Here is a 22,219-nt window from a genome sequence, read left to right as displayed (position 1 = left end):
CCTGTCCCCAGTCCTTGGCAGCTTCTAATCTACTCTATTTCCACGAACGTCCTGTTCTGGATGTTTAATAGGAATGGCATCATCACTCATGTGGTCTTTTTTTAAAAAATTTTTATTTATTTGACAGACAGAGATCACAAGTAGGAGGAGAGGCAGGCAGAGAGAGAGGGGGAAGCAGGCTCCCTGCTGAGCAGAGAGCCTGATGCGGGGCTCAATCCCAGGATCCTGAGATCATGACCTGAGCTGAAGACAGAGGCTTAATCCACTGAGCCACCTAGGCGCCCCCACACATGTGGTCTTTGAAGATAACTTGTTCACGTAGCATAATGTTTTCAAGTTAGAAGATGCAACAGGACCTTATTCCTTTTTATCGCCACATAACATTCCGGTGTACGGATAGAGCACATTATTTTAACCCATTGGTTGATGGACAGTAGTGATCTTCCCCCACCCATGTTCTGGTTGTGAATAATGGTTTTGTGAACATTTCTGTGTGAGTTTCTATATGGGCGTGCATTTGCATTTCCCATGGAGACATACCAGGGGCAGATGGCCGGGTCCTATGGGAACTCAGTTTCTAACACTCTGTGGAGTGGCTGCACTGGTGGACGCTCCAGGAGGATGTGGGTTCTGCTTCATCCACTGCCTTGCCAGACTTGCATTTTGATTATAGTCGTTCTAGTAGATAAGGAGTGGCATCCTACAGTGGCATCTCTATGACTTTTAAATTTAAAAAATGGTAAAATGTTTTTAAACACCCAGCGCAAGGAAGGAAAAGGAGACGGGTAAGTGCATTGAAATGTGTGACACTGAAAGCATCTGCTTGCCATTAAACCGAGAAGACCGGTTGGGAGCCCTGTAACCCATTGGCAATTTCATTGCAGGTGGCCTCCATGCAGTTCATTAATATCGTAGTCCATTCAGTGGAAGACATGAATTTCAGAGTGCACCTCCAGTATGAATTTACCAAGCTAGGCCTGGATGAATACTTGGATGTAAGTAGAGCTGCGACCTTTGGCTCCAGTGTAAGACTTGATTTATTTTGCCTGCCTTCAAAGATGCACTTCCGCCGTGACTAGAACGCTCGAAGCTCTATGTGGTCGGGTCCCATAGCGCTGGGTAAAGGGAACCTCGCCAAGTGATGCAGTTGGCCAGAGAAACTGGATTCTTGCAGATCTCCTGGGACCTTGGGCTGTGGTCTGCCAGCAGTCTATTTGTACTGGGGCCAGACAACCTCTTGTAGCCTTGCTGCAGCTTTCCTTCCGCGTTTGAGCTCCGTCCGGGGCAAGTCTTACACCCTCATCTGGGCTCTTGGGCAATCCACGTTCTTGGTTACTTTGGGGACCCCATCAATCCAAGACTGCAAAGAGTGATGAACAAATGCTGAGAGCACAGGAAAAAAAAAAAAAAAAAAGAGGAAATGGACACTAGAGACTTCCTCATGTAGTGATTACATTCTGTTTGATGCTTTTGTGGCTTTGGCTGGTCCTTTTTTTTTTTTTTTAGATTTTTAAAATTTATTTGACAGATAGACATAGCAAGAGAGGGAACACAAGCAGGGAGAGTGGAAGACAGAGAAGCAGGCTTCCTGCTGAGCAGGGAGCCCAATGCAGGGCTCAATCCCAGGATCCCCAGATCATGACCTGTGCTGAAGGCAGACACTTAACGACTGAGGCACCCAGGTGCCCCTTGGCCATTCCACTTTTAAGTTCTTGGGAGAAGGAGATCTAACCTTTCTCTTTCTCTGACTCCCCAGCAGAAGTACTTAGCCAGTTCCCTGTAGTTGTTCTTCACCTAGGAAATGTTGATGTGAAAACCGTGAATGGACTTGAGTAGCCATGTGTGCATAGGGTGCCCTTATGTCCTTTGGTTCTTGAGAAGTTTTGTTTCCCTTCTGTACAGCAATGGTCTACTTGAATTTGAAAGGCCACTTGCAAGAGGGCAAGAATTGCTAACCTCAATTTCCAGTCTTGTTTCTAGCCACAAAGAAGATAGAAGTGCTTCCCTGGGAGCTCTCGAGAGTTTAGATGCCTGTCTCTGTTAGGGGAGGAAGCCAGGGAATTACAGTTTATTGTGAAGCAGAGTCACAGCATCAGTTGCTCTCTGAGCTCGTGGCCTGGCTCAGCACACCGGCTAGGCTGCCCTTGGAGAGATTCCTGTTGTCTAAGGACTGTACTCAGGGAGAGGCATGACAGATTTCCGTTATAAAGGTATTTGAGTTGTTTTCTGACTTGAACAATCACTAGTATCTTAGAATTTGGCACTGAAAAGTTTTCCCTGCTCTACAATCAAGGTTTCTCTGCTTTCCCTGCCTACTCTGAGAGTGGCAGGATTTGAGCGCCCACTGGGTGTATCAATCGCTAATGGTCTTGTGGGTTTAGTTTTGTGATGGTCGTGCAAAGCTCCTTTGGGCTCCAGGCTGCTATGGTGAGAGGAACACATCAGATAGTGCCTGTTACCCATGGTGTACTTGGTGAGAAAACATGCCTAGCTCCTGCTTTATTTTCCTTTCTGGAAAACAAGGGCTTTGCCCTTGTTCAGATGTCTTTTTAAGCATGTACTCCTAAACTAAGATGGAATAGACTCTCTTTGAGACAAGCTAAGTTACTAATTTCCAGATTAGACCAAGGAGAAAATCCATCTTTCTGAGAATTTATGTAGAACATAATTCCTCTGAAAAATTTAAAACTTTTTTCTAAAACTCTGTTTCTCTAACGTCTTGGTCCATTGGTTCTGGACCTTGATAGAGGTGGTTAAAAGATTAATATTATAAGCATATAATATGTAAATGCTTCATTGGTTTACAAAAGCCCAGCCTTGTAAGTAGCCATTGATTTGTTCAATCTGTTTTTTGGTATCTTCCCTATGCCAGGAATATTATAGCTACTCATCTGTTTCCCCCAGGGGGAGGTCAGGACGTATGTTACTTGCAAGGAAGACTCACAGATTTTCTTGATCTCTAATTTCACCTTAAAGTTGATTGACTTCCTTTGGGATGCCTGGGCCTGTAATGCAGGGAGTAGAGGAAATCTTCCTTATCTGTGCTTTGGGGAGCCCTAAACTCCATCAGTATTGTGGGGGAAGTTACCTTGGAGGGTGGATTCTAGCAACTTATTAATAAAACCCAGGGCTGGTATACTCCATCCGTGTCTTCCCCACCTCCTGCCTAACCCTCCTCCTAGGTGGAACCACCCTCTCTAGTCAGGCAAATTACACTGATTCTAACATCCTCTGCACACAGATGCGTCTCAAACCTGGGACCGTTGCTGTCTTCTGAAGCTGCTTAATTTTTCTGTTGTCTAATTTCACCTGTATCAAAATGCTCTGGTTTGGAATATGTCGATATGGGGAACATATCTGTAGGAAGGATTAGGGAGGAAATGTGTGTATACTTGAGAGAGGGTATTCGCCAGGAAGTAATCTGATGGTGGCTTCTTAGACACTTGAACACTCTGTGATTGTCTCGAGGAGGCTGAGACATCACACCCTCTCTTGGAAAAGACCGCAGTGTTTGGAACAAACGGAGACATGCAGGCTGTCGTGCCATTACGTTCTCTTTCCACAGCTACGCTCACGCCGCCCTCTCTTGGTGTTTTGGTTTTTAGAAACTGAAGCACACGGAGAGCGACAAACTCCAGGTGCAGATCCAGGCATACCTGGACAACGTGTTCGACGTGGGAGCTCTGCTGGAAGACGCTGAAACCAAGAACGCGGCCTTGGAGAGGGTGGAAGAGCTGGAGGAGAACATTTCTCATGTAACTACCGCTCGGAACAGGAGACGCACACACGCTTAGCTGTTAGGGCGGTCGGTGATGGGATTCCGAGTGTAGGGGTGAGCTGTAACTGGAGAGAGAGAGAGCTGTCAAAAGCCCCTCGGGGTTCTTTCAAAGAAAGCGTGGCTGTTACTTAAAACCAAGGGGAGTCCGTTGCCTTGCCTTCCCTCGTCTGCTCGGTTTCCGCTGAGCCCAGGTTCCCTGGCTATCTTTGTTACAGACAGGCACCCAAGAGTGAGGTGATTGGTGCCATGTTAGGGGGAAAGGTCACTCGAGTATGTGAATCTGGGCTGAGGTGTGAAGAAGTCCTGTTCTACTGAACAGAATCATTTTCTATCACACGTGCCCCCATAGGCCCATGGCAGTTGGGTTCTAGCAACTCAAATAAGCCCCAGGACTAATGGACTGTTACTTGTGTCTTCCCACCTCCCACCTAACCCTGTCCCTCAGTACAACTAGCATGGCTGCCCAGGCAAGATACCGCCCACTTCAGCCTCTGTGCGAGTTTGGTTTGAGGTGTCAGTAAGTTATATTTCACTCAGAGTCTTGTGAATGTAAGTCCTGCTCTACCCCAGAGTGTCCACACAGGCTGGTGGACAGGGTGGTCTTGTGTCCACGATGCATGTCTGCACAGTCTTGCCTTATGCTTACTCAAGTTCTAAAAAGATTCTTTTCAACAATAGGCCTTTTCAGGGAAATTAGCGAGCGTTCCCTTCTATCCTCCTCAAGGAGTGTCCTCTCTGTATAACCTCAACTCCATTTCAGGGCAGAGGCTCATTTTTTCTTGCCACAGACAGGGCTATGAGTCTGAAGGCCTTCAGAGGCTGTTCATGTGGTCATCCATTACGCAGATATTTGAATATTGCAGGAATGAACAGAAAAATGGTGCTTCTTAAAGACCCAAGTGTTGTGAGGACCAAATTCTTTGTTGAATTCTGCTTGACAGTGTCCTTAGTTATAAATGGTCTCTTTTTGCAGCAATATTATTTTCTGCCATTTGAGTGGTCCATTTCTTTTCTTCCACATTTTCTTAGTTGAGAGTATCAAACGCGCTCGATGTCCTTCACCTTCCTCCCTCACTCTGAAAATGGGCATCTTCTTGGCTGTAGTTAAGCCAAGTGAGTGAGCCAACCCTCCCCCCACCCTCGTGAGTGCTGCTGTGACTTGGCTGGCACCTGCTTAGGAAGGACACTTACCGGCCCAGTGTTTCTTACCCTGAAAGATTTGACTCATATTCTGAACCTGGTCAGCGTTTTCATCTCCATGCTTCCTCCTCACCTTGCCCCCTTGATTTTCTTTACTTGTGATCTCTTCTTTCCTTGAGAGCATTTTCAGTGAAATCCAGGGTTGCTCACTTTCAGAGCCTTGTGGGAAAAGAAACTATGTAACATGTGGTTCACCGTGTCTTCCTCGGGAAGCCTCAGCCAGCATCACATGACCATAGTCACACAACCCACTTGGAGCGGGCCGGCTGTTTATTTGAACTGCCCCTCCAAATAACTTTTATTATTTGGGTAGTTTGGATCAAAACCAGCAGTACTGTTTTCTCACCTGGTTTTCCATAATAATAGAACCAAGTATTGTGGACCGATGATTTTCAAAAGCTTTTGCCTAATGGCCTTTTCTTCGGGCAGGACAGGTGACCTTCCCTTCTTGCCTTACCTACTGTCCCCCACCCTTGCCAGCTCTGGCAGAAATGGAGGGAGACGACACTAAGGAGCTGATGTATGGGTTTTATTAAGGATCATGTGTAGATTATTAATTCCTGTTAGAAACAAATAGACATTCTGAATCCTTTTATAAATATTAATATTTCCAGAAAACAGCTCGGGGAACACAGGCAGGACTCTGATGGGCCTTGAGCTCCACTCTCTCTGAGAATGGTTTTTGAGCTCCACTTTCTCTGAGAACTGGGGTCCTGAGCAGAATGGTCGTGTGTTGTGACCCAGGTTTCCCTTTTAAAACTTTACAGTTGTCTGAGAAACTGCAGGACACGGAGAATGAAGCCATGTCCAAGATCGTGGAACTGGAAAAGCAGCTCATGCAGAGGAACAAGGAGCTGGATGTTGTTCGGGTAAGTGTGCTGATGACCGCTGCCCCAGACGGGCATTGTGGGAAAGGTGCACTGCACCACCGGCTTTAGTCCTGGTAGAATGCGGGGTACATTCATGTCAGAGGATTGCACTGATGCAGCATGTTTATTGGAAGCATTTCAGAGGGGATACTCAGATGAAAGGTACATACAGTTAGGGTACATATACACATGTGTGTGCAATCAAATGTTGGGGGTTCAGTCCTTATCCCAGATTTTGAGAGTAACAATATTTTCCCATCTGGATGAGTCAGAGTTGATTCAGTGGATCACCCATTAGCTTGGAGATAAAAACACAGAACGGGTTTAATTCATGCCACTTATTTATTTTTATTAGGACTTGGACTTCTTTGTATTTTCTTTTGCTTTGCTTCTACTTGAAACCAGATTTGGTAGTTGCCGTAGAAATGGTGAAATCAACACAGGCAAGACCTAATGGAATTCACCAAAAAAATTAAAAAAAAAAAAAAAAAAAGACAAAGCAAAACCAAACCATTTTATTATCAGATAATCCCGCTATTTTATTTGGCCTTAGCGTTGTTTTACCTTACGTATCAGGTATTTATAGAGTGCTGTCCATGTGCTTAGAACGGTCCAGAACATAAAATCACCAAAACGCCTGGAGGGCTTTCAGGCACACGGCTTGCCTTTACACCATTGTTGATGAAATGGCACATTGTATGTGATGCTTATCATGTCTGTGTGTGTTGCTTGATTTTCTGACATGTCCTACAGTTACCTCTAGGAAATTTATTTTTTGGCACGCCATGGAAACAAAGTTGCAGCATATGGACTCAATTCAAGTCAGACTCTCAGATTATTAATAATAGACAGGGTGTGAAGAATGTTTCCCTGCCTGCTGGAGGTTTGTGGTGAGAGATCACATGTACAAGACCCAGCAAGCAAGTTCCATAAAATCCTTACATTGGGACCTTGGTGGGCCCCCAATAAAAGGAATGGGGATGGCCTTTAAATTGAAAATTGTAACTTTTTGGTTTTCTGCTAAAAGCCTAGACAGGGCTAAGTAATCAGTAGAGGGAGGCACTGGCCTGTTCTGTTAACTAAATACCGAAGGGAAAACGTTACAAGGATTGCTGTCCTAAGCTTGGTCAGGGGGGCATTGTGAAGGCCAGAGAACCCCGTTCCAGAACAATCGGCCCCTGGTTGTTGGTGAGTCGATTATTCCGTGCTTTGCAGATTTTTAATCCCAGTCTGATTTCTGTCCAAATCTGACTTAGGGCCTTTTGTCTACGGTTAACTGATATGTGTCTCAGAGTTACAAATGAATTTTAAAATAAATAAAAGGAAAACATCCCGCCCCACCCGAATACCCTTAGTGTTTTCCAGAGTCAGCTATAAAATTATTTTTGGGTCATTTCTGCCTCGTTCTTCTCCACCTGCAGGGAAAATTGCGTTAGTTGCACTTCTTAATAGAAAGAACTATATTGACAGTAACAATTGCTAGAATATATTGCATGCATTACCAATGAGCAATTGATAATGAATGGGATTTTATAGGATCTGGCTGAGCTCCATAGGATTCCTATGAGTATCTTTTCTTTTCTTTCCTTTTCCTTTCCCTTTTTCCCTTTCCTCTCCTCTTCTCTCCTCTCCTTTTTCTTGATCCTCAATTTACCACTCTGATGGTAAAAGGTATGAATGTCATGTGAAGATAAAACTGTTGACTGTGGACTCTTTTTGCAGGAAATCTACAAAGATGCAAATACCCAGGTTCACACATTAAGGAAAATGGTCAAAGAAAAAGAAGAAGCCATTCAAAGACAGTCTACCCTGGAAAAAAAGATTCATGAACTGGAGAAACAAGGGACCATTAAAATTCAGAAGAAAGGGGATGGGGACATCGCCATCCTGCCGGTCGTGGCTTCTGGCACATTGTCCACGGGGTCAGAAGTGGCCGTGGGTAACTTTGTGGGACCAGTAACGGGGGCCGCCTCCTCGGGACCCCTGCCCCCCCCTCCTCCCCCACTACCTCCATCGTCGGACACACCTGAAGCAGGTAAGAAGCCTCGGTGGGAGAACTGAGAGTGTTGGGATATTTGTATTTCTTCTTTTATCCACTGTCCATTTATGTCCTTGGTCTGCTTTTGTTGGCTGATTCTTTATCTGATTTTAAAAACTGACGTTTTGAGATTAAGCTTCTAAAGCTGAAGCTTTCACGTATGTTGCAGTATATTCTTCATTTGCCAGGGGGATTGTATAGTCTTTGAAAAAAATTCCCGTGTCCTTTTCAGTGTTTTGCTTTTGGATACTTAATGTGCAACGGGACATCCTGCCGGTGAAACCCTTCCCCTGTTTTCAAAGGCAATTTGTTTCTTCTTTTTCGCTAGTGCAAAATGGTCCAGTCACGCCACCCATGCCGCCACCGCCCCCGCCCCCTCCCCCCCCTCCTCCCCCGCCGCCCCCTCCTCCTCCTCTCCCAGGCCCTGCAGCCGAGACTGTGCCTGCTCCTCCTTTACCACCCCCTCCTCCTCCCTCTGCACCCCCGCTGCCTGGGACATCCTCACCCACAGTGGTTTTCAACTCAGGATTAGCAGGTAAGAGCATGGAATTCAGACCCAGGTACCTTTGTTAACAAATACTTGTGTTACCTCCAGAGGCTTTTAAAGCCTTGCTGAAAGTCCAGGTCTCTTGCAAACCCATGTACCTCCTCTTAGTCTGAGAATAGGGCTGCTGATGTGGCCAGGGCAGGGGAAGCCCTGCACAGAGGCGTTTGTCTCTGGGTAGCTGTTGTTGTTCTCTCTCTAGCAGGCAGTCCTGATTTTTGCAGACTTTCTGCCTTCCACTCTCAACACCTAGAAAAGGGAAGAAAGACAAGTTCCCTTCTTAGGAATCAGTGCATTTTCCTGGATTCATCGACCACTTGTGGGCATCTGTTTGCCAGGGCTCTGACACACGGTGCTTCTGGTGCTCTTGGCTCTGTTTTTGGAAGGTATTCACAATGTCATTTGCAAAAGGGGAAAATGGCTCTCTGTGTCATTGCTCGATGTGGGCTTCCAGGCACGTCTTCTGTGCATTTGAAGACATCAGAATTCACTCTAGTGCGACTGAAGCTTCAAGAGAAGCATTGCCAACAGTGGGATCTCCGTGCCTTGAAACGCTTCTGAATCGTGCCTGCTGCCCTCCTGCTAACCAGGAGAGAATGCGGCATCCCCACCTCATGGGAGATGAACCGGGGCATGGGTGGGGTGGGAGGGAGAGAGTGGTTCTAAGGCTTTGAAATGGGAGTTCTGATTTTTTGACTCAGGGAAGTGACTTCTTACTCTTTTCTAAAATACCACAAGCCATTTTCCCTGTCATGAAGCATTTCCCTGGCATCTTGAATAGCTCTGAGCTTAGTCGGACCATCTCTGTGACATCAGATAATTCTGCTTCCTCCTCCATTTCAGTCCCTTTATGAGGTCTCATTTCCAATGAAGAACTACGACTGTGATAGGTGCGGTAGTTCTCAGAGCCTTCTGTCCAATGTCTAATGGCCGTCTTAGCTGTGAGAGATTTCCTGGACTGCCCACCCCATCCCCCCAGAGTGTCCCATCAGCGGCTCTACCGGCCAGTCAGTAGCACTAATTCGTCCTAGTAATCGAAGGTCTTTTGGGCCCCAGAAAGCCTCCCAGAGGCGCCTTGTTCGACACCGAGTCTGTTGTGTTTCCTTCCACTCCAACTTCCATAAACTTGTCCAGGAAACAAATAAATAGTGTTCACAGGGTTGCTTAGGTAACTGAGTCGGTTGGGCATCTGCCTTCAGCTCAAGTCGTGATCCCAGGGTCCTGGGATCGAGTCCCGCATCGGGCTTCTCAGCGGGGAACCTGCTTCCCCAGAGAACTCTGCTGCTCCCCTTGTTTGTGCGCACACTCGCTCTCTTTCTCTGACAAATAAATAAAATCTTTTAAAAAAAGAGTAATGTTCACAGTAATCCAGTGATTTAGCTCTACTGTTCAAGGTCAGTCCCATCTACTACTTTCTTCTAGAACTTATTGCTTCCTAAAGCAAAAGTGGAAGGTGGCCGTCATGGAACTGTTGGATTTTGGAATGTGAGCCAAGAACCTCTTAATAAGCCCAGGAATCCCTACCTTGGAAAGGCTGCCGTCAGCCATGGAGTGTGAAGACCTATAGTTGGCATGTGCGCTTGGCTTACGGATGAGGCTTCCCTCGTAGCATCCCGAGAGCACTCACCATGGCCCGTGGCTGCTTCGGTGGCTCTTGTTGGCACCACTTCCTTTCTCTTTGGCAGAACCTACCACAATAGAGCCTCCATTTCCATTCGTCCAAGCTCTCACCTGGAACTCAGACCTGCCTTGGCATGAGGCTGAGGTGTGCAGGTCCAGGGCTCCCTTCAGTAATGGGTCTTGTCCTCTCTGGACTCTTACCACAACTCAGTTTTAAACACTTGCAGCCTCTCTTGATTACCTCAGCTCTGTGGCGTGGAACTTTCTGTTTAGCTAATGACCAACTGCTGCCCTCAGGAGTGCTGCCATTGGAGGGTGTCCCCTTTGTGTCTTACACCATTTTTAGAGGGCTGTGCATGGAACTTAAGAAACTTCTCTTTGGTGCCGTAAGTGTCCATTAAACAATGACAAGATGTTCTGTTTTACAAGCTCTAAGGATTATAAGACCATTACGTAGCACATTATATGAGATGTGTTGCCAGTGTGTGGGGTAACTTTCTCCCTGGAATTAAGAGGCCAGACAGATTCAGGATGTCCCAGTAGAGGCAAGGGACAGAGCTGAGATGATATGCCACGGGCTCCTGGAACCCAGAAGCCTGTGACATTGCTAGGCCTTGGATCGTTGGGCAACAGGAGCCTTGGCCTCTCTCTTCTGTAGGAAATGAGCTGTCGTGTGCGTGGTGGCCAAGACAGAACACCTGAATGAAGTCCTCTAATTTTATCTAGTGAATTTTTCTTTGCATTTTATAGAGAAAATAATACAGCATGGAATGTATATTTGAAGCGTTAGGCTTACTTCCTCACATCTGTGATAGAGCAGCATGGCTCCGATTTCCCGTGTCGGTCATGTGCAACAGATGGCTGGGCAGTCTGTAACCTTTGCTGTCTCTTTGGGAAAAGGTGCATTGTAAGTTCACAATGAGAATTTGTACTTGGCCGATGATTTTTTGTTAAAACGTGACTTGTATCTTATGGAATACATAGCACGGTTCAATATGGCTGTTTGGGACCACGATAATGAAATCATTTTTTCCCCTCTTCTAAGAAGGATTACTTCTTAAAACAGGATAGTGAGTGAGTCTTCAAGGCAGGCCCGAATGGAAATGAATTTTTGGCTCTGTGCTGCCTTGTGAAATGTGTCCAAGAAGCATGAAATTCTCTGCTAAGAGTGCGTGAACTGTTGAGCGGCTTGACTCTAACCATATCTAATATATAATTTTTTTTTTTTTTTTTGTATTTTCTTGTTCTTTCTGCTTCCACAAAAGATGGGCCAATCAAGCTTTTCTGTAGGTTGCTCCTCACTGAGTGTTGTTTGCCGTGTGTTTCTGTTGGTCACACTGTGCTTTGACATCTTCTCACTCCCATCTTACACTGAACCATCGCATTTGGACCTTGTATGTGCGGGAAGTCTTGCGTTGGCTGACTGTTGGTCCAGGTTTGCCCACACATTTTAGTAAAAGAGATGAGGGCTCTGGAGGCAGGCAGCCTGGGTTTCATAGGACATTTTCTCCCCCCCCCCCCCCCCCCCCCCCCCGCTTAGTTTAATGGTCAGAGCTGAATCTAAGGCCTCAGCTCTAGAAGGATTTTAGACTTATTCTGGGGGGAGAAAGGATAGTTGCTCCTCAGAACAAGGACAAGCTGCAAGGTGCTGCTTTTCCAGGCCCTTCCCACTGGTCTCTGGCTCTCTCTTTGGAACACACGCCTATCCACACAAAGCCACTCCTTTAGCCTGAATGCTGCGAGCACAGTGACTTTCATGGTCACCTCTAGGCCCCTCTGGTATAACCCACTCCCCATGCCCCAGTCAGAGTTAAGACAACTTTCTAAAGATAACATTTTTTTTTTTTTTTTTTTTTTTGGCCTGTGTTCTGATCTCAGGCTTACTTGTAATTTTGCTGATGAGTTCAGAGTAGGGTAGCTGCAGACGGAGTAACTTTCAGCGCGTGTCCTGGGGCCCGTGGTGTCCATGGATGTATGGCGGAACCAATTGGCAAGGACCCGCCAGCTCAAGATTGTGGGAGTATCCCTGCTCAGCTTCTCTCCTGCTCCCCCTTCTCCCTCTGTATGCCAGGCTAGAGGAGGGTCTCTTCCTTTGTCCCATGGAGGACACAGGTTTTCCTGTGGAGTGTAGACCAAAATGAAGTGTGGTGAGCAGTCCAACAGTGTCGGGTGGTGGGGCCTCTGGGGTCATGGTGGTAGAAAGGCCTGGTTTGGCAAAAGCTATGTTTCTGTGTTCTTGCATGCTTTTGTTGGATTTATCAGATGACATTCCTGCTGTGTATGTGGCCTTCATAACTCTGGAGGAATGGCAGGCAGCCAGGGAAGAGCCCAGTGTGCGTTGGGTTTATTTTGTTCTATACTGTCCTTCTCCCTCCCTTATGATGGCAGGATGCTAATGATGGCAAATAGTGGAGCTCCCAAGTAACATGGTGGCAGCTCAGGACAGACTTAAGAAAAGAAAAATGTATGTATGTATATGTATATATGTATATATGCACGCACACACACATACATGCATATATAGACACACGTGTGTGTGTGTCGATGGTTTGGGGAGACTTCCTTATGATGTGTAATGAATTCATGGAATTTTTAATGAATTTACTTTTTTTTTAAAGCTCATTTCCCTGCAGTAAGAGGAGTTGACAGTTCCTCACCTGACCCCTCAAAGATAGATATCCCTTCTTCTCCATTAAGAGGTTTTCTGCGTTTTTCATGGGTTCGTGGATGCCTTCTAGTCACATGTAGCTGACTCCTGGGAAGAAATTGCTCTTTAAAGAAACAGGGAAGGGACCGTGGCCATCCTCAAAAAGCAATACTAATCCTGATTTCTGAGTACCACTTCTGTCATCTTAAATCTTTTCTATTTTGAGCTGTTTGTGGCCCTTGACCTGGTTGAAATAGCTCAGTATAATCCCCATTGTCAAAATGGTCCATGAGAATGCGTTGCTGCAACAGAAAGCCGGCCTTCTTGATGTTAATTCCTGGTGGTGTAGATAGCCACTGCCTGCAGTCTCTGATCATCTTTAAAGATTGGTTTGGAAATATGAGTTCTGGAACCAAGAATATAGGATTTCACAGTCTGACTCACACTCATTAGTGTCCCAGAGCATGTGTTCTCCCTGCTGCCTAATAACATTATTAATCATTTTTGCTCCCCAATACTTTGTCTTAAGCATTGTCCTAACATTGTCGAGTGTACCGCAGTAATCCATTTGTCTACATTTAAAAGAAAAAAAAAAAATCAACCCCTGGCTGTTAGACAACTTTACCATCATGTTGCATCGGTCAACCAAATGATGCCCTCAAATTGCTCTAAGCCAAAGCCAGGCGTGGTGTTTTCTGTGCTTATAAACACTTGGGCGCCTCTTGCCTGTGTTCCTCCAGTGTTAAAGTGTCATCTGCAAGGACTGTTCCCTGATTGTCCTTGAGGATCGTGGGGTTTTGGTGATGTTTTAATTTCAACCTCTCTGACTTCTGTAGCTGTAAAAATAAAGAAGCCAATCAAGACGAAATTCAGAATGCCAGTTTTTAACTGGGTTGCCCTGAAGCCAAATCAGATCAATGGCACGGTCTTCAACGAGATTGATGACGAGCGGATTCTGGAGGTATCTTTCTTGTGGGTTAGGGACAGGGAGGGCTCTCTGGGCAGCAAAGCTGAAATGGGTGCCCTGCTAACCTGGAAGGTTCAGTGATACAATGTTAATGTTTTAAATGCCTTGATGTAAAGAAGACAAGAATTTTTATATTGGAGAATGAAATTGGACACTGTTTCGTAAGGTGGTTTCAAAACTGTGTTTAAGAAGTTATGTTACCATGGAGTGGTTATGATTCTGGAGTGGTTGTGATTATCTTTAGTGAATGCCACAAAATATCTATCTGACATGAGTTCTGCCCTCCATTTATAAAAGGGCATAAAAAAACCCTTTATTGAACTCTCAGTGAATAAGAACTCAGTAATCACACAGTCTCTGGTTTGATAGATAGTTCTAGTCTGTGGTGGCCAGCCCTGCAAGGTAAGTAGTGAAGAGCCATTGAGTTGGCCAGATGGGATCAGTTCTCTAGTTGAGACGTTCGAGATGTATGTGTGGCCTATGTCGTGTCGTAGCACAAACAGGAAAATAGAGTAAGCCATGATCAAAGGCAATATTGAGTAGAAAAAGTCAGTTCTTTGATGCTTACACTTAATTTTTAAGTGTAATCTGGTTTGCCTATCTCATCTCTCTCTACTCCAGGATTTAAATGTGGATGAATTTGAAGAAATATTTAAGACGAAAGCCCAGGGTCCTGCCATTGATCTGTCTTCAAGCAAGCAGAAGATAACACAGAAGGGGTCCAACAAAGTGACATTACTAGAAGCAAATAGGGCCAAAAATCTTGCCATAACGTTAAGGAAAGCTGGAAAGACCGCCGATGAGATATGTAAAGCTATACATGTGTAAGTTCAGGACATTCTGGAACATTCAATTTAGGGTAAAAGTAAAAACAAGGAAGTTATGATTTGTAGATAACAAAAATATCTCAATAGTAGGACAAGATGGAAAACAATTCTTGATGTCCACATACCAAAGTTTCCCTTTGTTACATTATGTGTGATTTCAGAGTTGAATGGAATGCTAGCACTAAGGAGGCAGGCCAGAAATCACCCTTGGGAGTGCCGTACTTGAGTGAAAACTATTTTAGAAGAGTAACAACTGGATTGTGACATCATTTGTTAACTTTGTTAACATTGTTAACTGGGTTTGCTTTCCAGCAACTCATACCTATGAGGAGTGGAGAATTACAGATGCTAAGAAAAAGGAGAGACTGTCTGTTTGCTCTGGAGTATCTGAATTTTCTCTTGATGTGTTGAATGCAGATTTGATGGCATTTGTGGAATGATACAAGTTAATGCCAGATTCAAATGTGATACAGATGCATATTTTAATTCATTACAATAGAAATGTGATTCCTGTTTCTCTTAGTAGCTTTCGGGAAATTTTGAAGTTCAGTTCTTTTCTTATCCCTGAACTGCAGAGAAGCATTTGTTTTATTTACTTTTCTATGAGAGGAATCTTTCTGCCCTTCTTGTGGCCATGATGACTTTCAAATATGCCAAGGAACAAATATTTTAGGTGTGTTAGGAATGAATCCGTTTTAAACTGGTAAATTTAAATTTTGTAAATTTTGGTAAAAGATTCTTAGAGGACTGAATGACCCTCAGAAATCATTTGTTCCAATGTTGTGTCCTCAGTCAGGATCAAAATCGAATAGTCCAGTCTATCCTATATTCTGTTCTGATGTCTGATGTTGAAACATAATAGGCATTCTGGATTTTAATCTATATATGCTATATTCATCATGATGATTAGATGTAATTATGTTATTTTTGCTGGACAAAGATTGTCCAGGGAGGATAACAGAGATTGTGGCAAATATTCTGTTTGTTCAAACTGAGCATATAGCTAAAAAAAAGACCTGATACTCCTTTAAGGGATGTATTCAATTAAGCCAAAACATCCATTTAGTTATAGGCATTTGGATACATTTATTTTCTAATGTAGAGAAAATAGCCCAGGCTGTTGGTTTAATTGAAAAATATTGGGGTTTAGCAGATAGTCTGTAATTGTGTGTGTAATATCAGTGTCGCTAATTAGCAGTACTTCATATGTCTTAAGAATCATGTCCTTCGCCTGGGTGGCTCAGTTGGTTGGACGACTGCCTTCTGCTCAGGTCATGATCCCGGAGTCCCAGGATCGAGTCCCTCATAGGGCTCCCAGCTCCACGGGGAGTCTGCTTCTCTCTCTGACCTTCTCCTCGCTCATGTTCTCTCTCACTGTCTAAAAAAAAAAAAAAAAAAGAATCATGTCCTTGAACCCCTTAACCGTCAGTTGCTTCAGCCTTTCTTCTCGTTCTTCCTGTCATTTACTGTTGATTTCTGGAGACTTAGAACTGTAGTACTAGGTTAAAAACCAAATATGACTGTTGTGATAAGGTCTGGGTTCTCAGAAAGGACCGTTGAGGCTGCTCGTTGGGCGGTCAGGAGCCAGTACAAGTGGTATCTTCACCATTCATCCGTAGACACCATCAGTTCATTGTGTTGGTGGTTGACGAGCAGACCAAATGGTGTGGTTGAACGGGTAGGAGGTTTTCATTCTAACACTGACATGTCCACATCTGTCTTCAGATTTGACTTGAAGACATTGCCTGTAGACTTCGTAGAATGTTTGATGAGGTTCTTGCCAACTGAGAACGAGGTGAAAGTGTTTCGGCTCTATGAGCGGGAAAGGAAGCCCCTGGAGAACTTGTCAGATGAAGACCGGTTCATGATGCAGTTCAGTAAAATTGAGAGACTCATGCAGAAGATGACCATCATGGCCTTCATTGGGAACTTTGCAGAAAGCATTCAGATGCTGACTCCTGTGAGTGGACCAGCTCTGGCAGGGGAGAGGGTCCAAAGAGATATAGAATCATTTCTTTCTTTTTTAGTCTCTTCGAGAATTGTACTTCACACCATGGGCTGTAAAGACTCCTTCCCAGAACTTTCTAGATTGCATTTTTATTTTGGCCATTTTTTTTTCACATTGTATATGCCAACTGAATATGAAAATGGTGAATTTCCATTTTCCATATTGCTATTCTCCTCCACAGAATGCCATTTACTGTGTCTAGGCATGTCCTCTAGGTTTCCACTTCAATACATGGGATTAGGAAAATAATTTTCTCAAACTTGTTCCCCTCCCGAAGATACCAGTCCTCTGACTGACTGGGTTGGCAAGACTGAAAATGTTACTTTCATTTTTAAAAATGATCCTGTATCTTTAATGAACAGACTTATTGACTTAAATTGGGAGCATTATAAACTTACCATAGGAGTCTTTTTCCTTGGCAGTGTGTTATAGTACACCATGGTGATGGAAAAATAGTAGCCAACCATCTCTTGTTTCTTTGTGTTAATCTGATACAGACTTATGAATGTTGTAAACATAAATATCAGAAATAGTTCTTTCCCAGTTCTGTTTCTAAATACGCTTTTGTTAATTACTGATTACAGTAGCATGTCTGTTCACAACATGTTCTCAGGACTTCTGGAGAGTGATCATATTCCTTTGCTCTTTTGTTTTCATTCCTGGACAGCTCCGTTGATTTAAAAATGCATTGTGTTACATGGTTCGAGGTAGTGGGCGGGGGATTGAGTTCTGCTAGAAAATGCTGTTGACTCCAAGCTCTGAGTCCCATCAGTCACAGATTTTGTGATGAGCAAAATCTGACATTTATTCTCATTTCAAATACTTTGAGAGAAGAACTTGCATGTGAAGATAATGGTCACTTAAGACCCTAGCAGGATAACATAAATTTTTTACATTGAGAAAAAATAGAATCTCAACCTTAAAGCTTTAATCTAAATGCAGGTGTGTTTCTTCTGTGTTAAATTTTAGTTTCTAATTAGAGTTTCTTATTTTTAACATGTCTCTTTTTTTCTCTCCCCTCCCTGTCCTTCCTTTGAATGGAATCTAGCAACTGCACTCAATTATAGCAGCATCTGTTTCTATAAAGTCGTCCCAAAAACTCAAGAAAATTCTGGAGGCAAGTGACGTTTTCCTCATATACGTGTAGGGAAGAGCTGACTTATCAGTCGAATTCCTTGGCCTGGGATGCTCTACTGATGGGCTTCTCTCTCTCTCTGTCTCTTTTTTTTGCAGATCATCTTGGCCCTTGGAAACTATATGAATAGCAGTAAACGAGGAGCAGTTTATGGATTTAAACTTCAGAGTTTAGATCTGGTGAGTGAACTAAAAGAAATACAAGAGCTATATAAAGGACAAAACAGTTGGCAGAGACCAAGTCCCAGAGTCCGCTTTTGGAAATGGGGGTAGGATGTTGTAATGAACATTGCTAGTTGGAGAATCAATTGGTATAAATTTTCTGGAACATCATTTGGCAGTGAGCACATAGAACCTTAAAAATCCTCATGCCCTTTGACCTAGTGTTTCCATGTCTGGGACTCTTTCCTCAGGAATCTGAATTATGAATGCTTTATTTATTTTTTAATTGCAGATAATAAGCAACAATATGAAGATCCAATATTTGGGGAAATTATTAACTATAATAATAGTTAATATGGTAAACTATTCTTTAACTCTTAGAATGTGTGAAGAATTTTCAAAGGGATGGATAATTTTGTGTCTGAAAAAGGGTGTAAATTGCATGGACTGATTGAGTTCACCCAAGTAAAATATGTAGGAAAAACCTGAATGGAATTAGGTTAAGATATTAACAGAGAGGTTGAACAGAATTAGGTTTTTTTTTTTTTTCAAAGTGCTTCTTTTTACTTTTCTGTATTTTCTTAATATATATATATATATATATATATATATATATTCTAAACATGTATATATTCTAAGTACATATATGTTATTCATTCATATATATATATATATATATAAAACATTATATTTCTGGATGGAAAAGAATGTGCAGCTTTTCAGTCATCTGATTTAAATGGGCAGGCCTAGAGAAAATCCTCTGTGGATTCCTCTCCCCCAAGGCTGTGCGGGGCTAACATGGCTTCCACATGAGGAGGTTGGGCAGTGGGCTGAGTCCCAAGCCCTGGGGAGACATGGCTGTTTGGTAGGGAGTGTCCAGTTGAGTCCCAGTTCTGCCCGAGAGGGGCATGTGTGGCAAGCCCTGCTGCCGTGTGTCATGGAGGCTGGGGAAGAAGAACGAGTTGAGCTAGAATCGTGCCGACTGCACTACGAGAGTCCTGCCTTGTGGGCAGTACCTGCACGCCAGCTGATTCTATGCTCACTCCTCTGCTCCTTCACCCTCAAACTGGTGACTTCCTACCTTTTAGCCAGGGGAGGTGGTGTGGCAGATGTGCAGTGGGGTGGTTTCAGGTGAGTGGAGATGCGTGTGGGAGTCGTCCCCGACACCGAGCATACCCCGGGAGAGAAGTCCTGTGGTCTCCTTTACAAGTCAGTGGGCTGGTTTAGTGAAGAACATGTCCAGGCTTGACCCTCCCACGGGAGGATTTTTCGGTCCACTTTGGGGTGCTGTACTCTGAGTGGAAGGACGTCATGGTGGGGGCAAGCTCCCCATCCTCCTTCGCTCTAACTAACCCGTATTCCTTTTGTTTTCAGCTCTTAGATACAAAGTCGACAGACCGAAAGCAAACACTGTTGCACTACATTTCAAATGTGGTAAAAGAGAAATATCACCAAGTGTCCCTGTTTTATAACGAGCTTCACTATGTGGAGAAAGCTGCCGCAGGTACTTGGCTTTGGCTCTTCCTGCTACCCCTGGGGATCAAGTGCCTTTAATCATGGGTCCCGGGGGAGCCATCCCCTGCTTGACCGGTCTTTGGAACCCCTTTGAAAGGCAAGGTGAAAGTCCGAAGCTCTTGGCCGAGGTCCGTAGGCCATGGTGTTGCCCATGCCTGGGAGCCATAACGACTAGGGACACAAGAGAGACCTTTCTGTGTCCTCTGTACAGAGTCGGGGCTCTGGACCTTGGGCCACTTACCTTTTCCTTTCAGTGTCCTTCTCAGTCTGTTGCTGTTGTTGAAACAGGAGAGTGAAGATCTGAAAGTCACCCCCCAAGAAACACTTGAGTTTGATTTTGGGCTGTCCCACTTGCTCAGGTGTGGTAGTTCCCAACACTGTGCCTTTAGCATGAGCACAAGCTAAATTATCAGTACTTTGGGCTGTTATTTTGCCATAGCAGTTATGCATTTTCTCATTTAAATCAATTTGATTCTGGGGTAGCTGGACTATAATGGGTACGTAATGGTATCCCCGAGTTACAGGTGAGAAAACTGACATTTTCAGAGGTTCCATAGCTTGTCCGAGGTCACAGGGGTAGAATGTGATAGAAACAGGACTAGAGCCCACATCTTCTCACTTGGTATGGTGTCTAATGAAGCGTGTCCTCTCCAGAGACCATTCGGCTAGAAAAAGGAACAAGATGCACATTGACCCCAGAGTTGGTTACATACTGGAATTCTCACATTAGGTTCTTGAACCCCAAGCAGCCAAGGTGTTTAGTATAAATTCACATTCCTGGGGCCTACTTCAGGCTTAGCGAATCAAATCTTTGTGGGCAAGGCTTTCTCTGACTTCCTCAAAGTAAACGGCTGCTCCGTTTGTGCGTTTATGAATATAATCAAGTTTTCATTATAATTCCCCTAGGCCCTAGCAAATTGCTGGGGGGCGGAAGTAAATGAGTGAGGGAATGAAAGAGATGATGTGGTGCTAACTGGGGACAGATGCCCAGGGAGCCCTAGTGGAGGCGCCCAGGCAGGCGGGACAGAGGCAAGCCGGACTGATGTTTTGACTGTGAAGGGCTGTGAGGTGCAGGCTGTTACAGACCCGCTGAGGTCAAGGCTCAGAAGGCAGTGATTTTTCCTCCTTCCAGGTTTCTCTTTGCCTGAATTAGGGATTCTTTAGCATCACAATGAACAAAATTGTGTCAGCAAAAATTTTTGTTTTGGCCGTTTTGTTTGGCCCAACTGCGATTCCCCAGAGGTGCTGGAAAAAATCAGTCTGGGAAGGCGGAGTTCCAGACGGAGGTTCTCTGGCTGAGTTGTTCTCTAGCTGCCAGGTAAACTGACATGGAATCTTTATACCCTCACTCCTCTGTCCAGTCACTCCTTTGCCAATCCAGTGAGCCTTTCGGAGTCCCTGCGGTGTACTGGGCACTGTCCTAAGCACTGAGGAGTCGAAGTTGAGTAAGACTGTGAGTCTAGCAAAGGGAAAAACCTGACTGCCTCATGGAATTCATCCACTTGCAGAGCTGAGATGGGCTGCAGGGGGCCAGAGGGAGGGCCCAGAAGGTATGAGGAAGGCACCTGCTCCGGGAGGGTGGCCACACAGGAGATGGAAAGGCTGGTGCTGAAAAACCCTTCTGAAACAGGGAAGGCTTCTTTGAGAAAAAGCCTGTCCAGGGTTGCTTGGTTTCTGGCGGGCGATGGTACTCAACTTGGACATTTCAATGCTGCCCCCTGCTGGAGAGCCATGGGAATGTAAATGAGGTCGGAGTGCAGGAGGATCAGATCTTGGACTGCCACACAGCTAAGGAGTCTCTGAGCCTACAGACCAATAGGTTCTCCTCTCCCGTAAGAGAAATGGGATAGCTAAGTATAGTCCCAGGGTGTGGAGTCCATGGTTGTTCACTGAATTCCATTTTGGCCACCTTCTAGCTGTACGATATAGGGCAGGCCACGTAACCTGTTGATGCTGTTTGTTGTTGTTGTTGTTGGCAAATCGAGCTAATAGTGCAAATGAATTAGTGCATATATGGAAGCTAATGCAATGCAGGGTAGCGAGGACTAGTAACTTATTCATATGGTAAGGTCTCTGCTCCGAAAGATCTAAGGCCCGAAGCCCCTAGGGTCTAGTGACCCTAGGAATCCACTGAGAACTGGGCATACCAGCCAGACTCGCTGTGGTTTTGACATTCACGCGGACATTGCTGTCTCTGCTTCAGTCTCCCTCGAGAATGTTTTATTGGACGTCAAGGAGCTCCAGAGGGGCATGGACTTAACCAAGAGGGAGTACACCATGCACGACCACAACACGCTGCTGAAGGAGTTCATCCTCAACAACGAGGGGAAGCTGAAGAAGCTGCAGGATGACGCCAAGATAGCACAGGTAAGGAGCTGTACCCTGGCCACGCACAGGGACATGTTTGGATTCCTTAAACCCACTTGGGTGCTGGCCTGGCTCTGGGGGAACATGGCCCTCCGTCTGCTGAGGGTGGATTTCTTCTTTAGCTAATGACTCCCTTGGGTGAGCTCTTTCTGAATATTGTCCGTGTTCTGTTCACTGTCCTCTTCTGATCTGGAGTCTTCACCCTGTTCTGTAGAGGTCCTCCCTCTCTCTTGCCCCTCCCCTCTCACTCCTAGGCTCCCTCTGCGTGAGGCCGGGATTCATTTCGGCCAGCGTGTGTCATTCCTGTGCTTTGCAAAGCACTTTTCCTTCCCAGCGTGTTGGGTTTCTGTGGGCCTTGACCTCGAAATGTCATGCTACCCTGGGGGTTAAGTTTACAGCCTTGAAAAATAGCCCAAGTGGACTGCGTACCATCACAGAAGGGAAAGCAGAGTGTGGTGGGGACTCAACGCAGATGGGGTGGGATGGCTCCCTAACGAGGCTGTCCCGTGCCAGGAAAGCGTTTAAGCAGAGACCTGAGTGACC

The 22,219-nt window shown here is 44.9% G+C and overlaps 1 protein-coding gene across 16 annotated transcripts in view; it reads left to right on the top strand.

Annotated features, from left to right (window-relative positions):
* Positions 1-22,219, top strand: part of FMNL2 (formin like 2) — a 321,014-nt gene that overhangs the window by 287,212 nt on the left and 11,583 nt on the right. For 8 of the 16 annotated variants that reach the window (XM_059167316.1, XM_059167319.1, XM_059167317.1 and 5 more), the window contains 12 exons: positions 885-995; positions 3,606-3,755; positions 5,746-5,847; positions 7,570-7,882; positions 8,214-8,420; positions 13,533-13,657; positions 14,285-14,487; positions 16,216-16,450; positions 17,547-17,615; positions 17,732-17,812; positions 19,169-19,298; positions 21,513-21,676. In XM_059167316.1, the coding sequence (XP_059023299.1) occupies positions 885-995; positions 3,606-3,755; positions 5,746-5,847; positions 7,570-7,882; positions 8,214-8,420; positions 13,533-13,657; positions 14,285-14,487; positions 16,216-16,450; positions 17,547-17,615; positions 17,732-17,812; positions 19,169-19,298; positions 21,513-21,676 (1,890 nt within the window). Of the gene's footprint in view, positions 1-884; positions 996-3,605; positions 3,756-5,745; positions 5,848-7,569; positions 7,883-8,213; positions 8,421-11,314; positions 11,336-13,532; positions 13,658-14,284; positions 14,488-16,215; positions 16,451-17,546; positions 17,616-17,731; positions 17,813-19,168; positions 19,299-21,512; positions 21,677-22,219 lie in introns of all 16 variants that reach the window. The other 8 variants (XM_059167313.1, XM_059167320.1, XM_059167312.1 and 5 more) reach the window with 2 other exon arrangements.

The sequence above is a fragment of the Mustela lutreola genome, chromosome 3 (genome assembly GCF_030435805.1).
Source record: "Mustela lutreola isolate mMusLut2 chromosome 3, mMusLut2.pri, whole genome shotgun sequence".
Lineage (NCBI taxonomy): Eukaryota > Metazoa > Chordata > Mammalia > Carnivora > Mustelidae > Mustela > Mustela lutreola.
The sequence above is the reverse complement of the archived record's forward strand: the minus strand, read 5'-3'. Positions and strand labels throughout refer to the sequence as shown.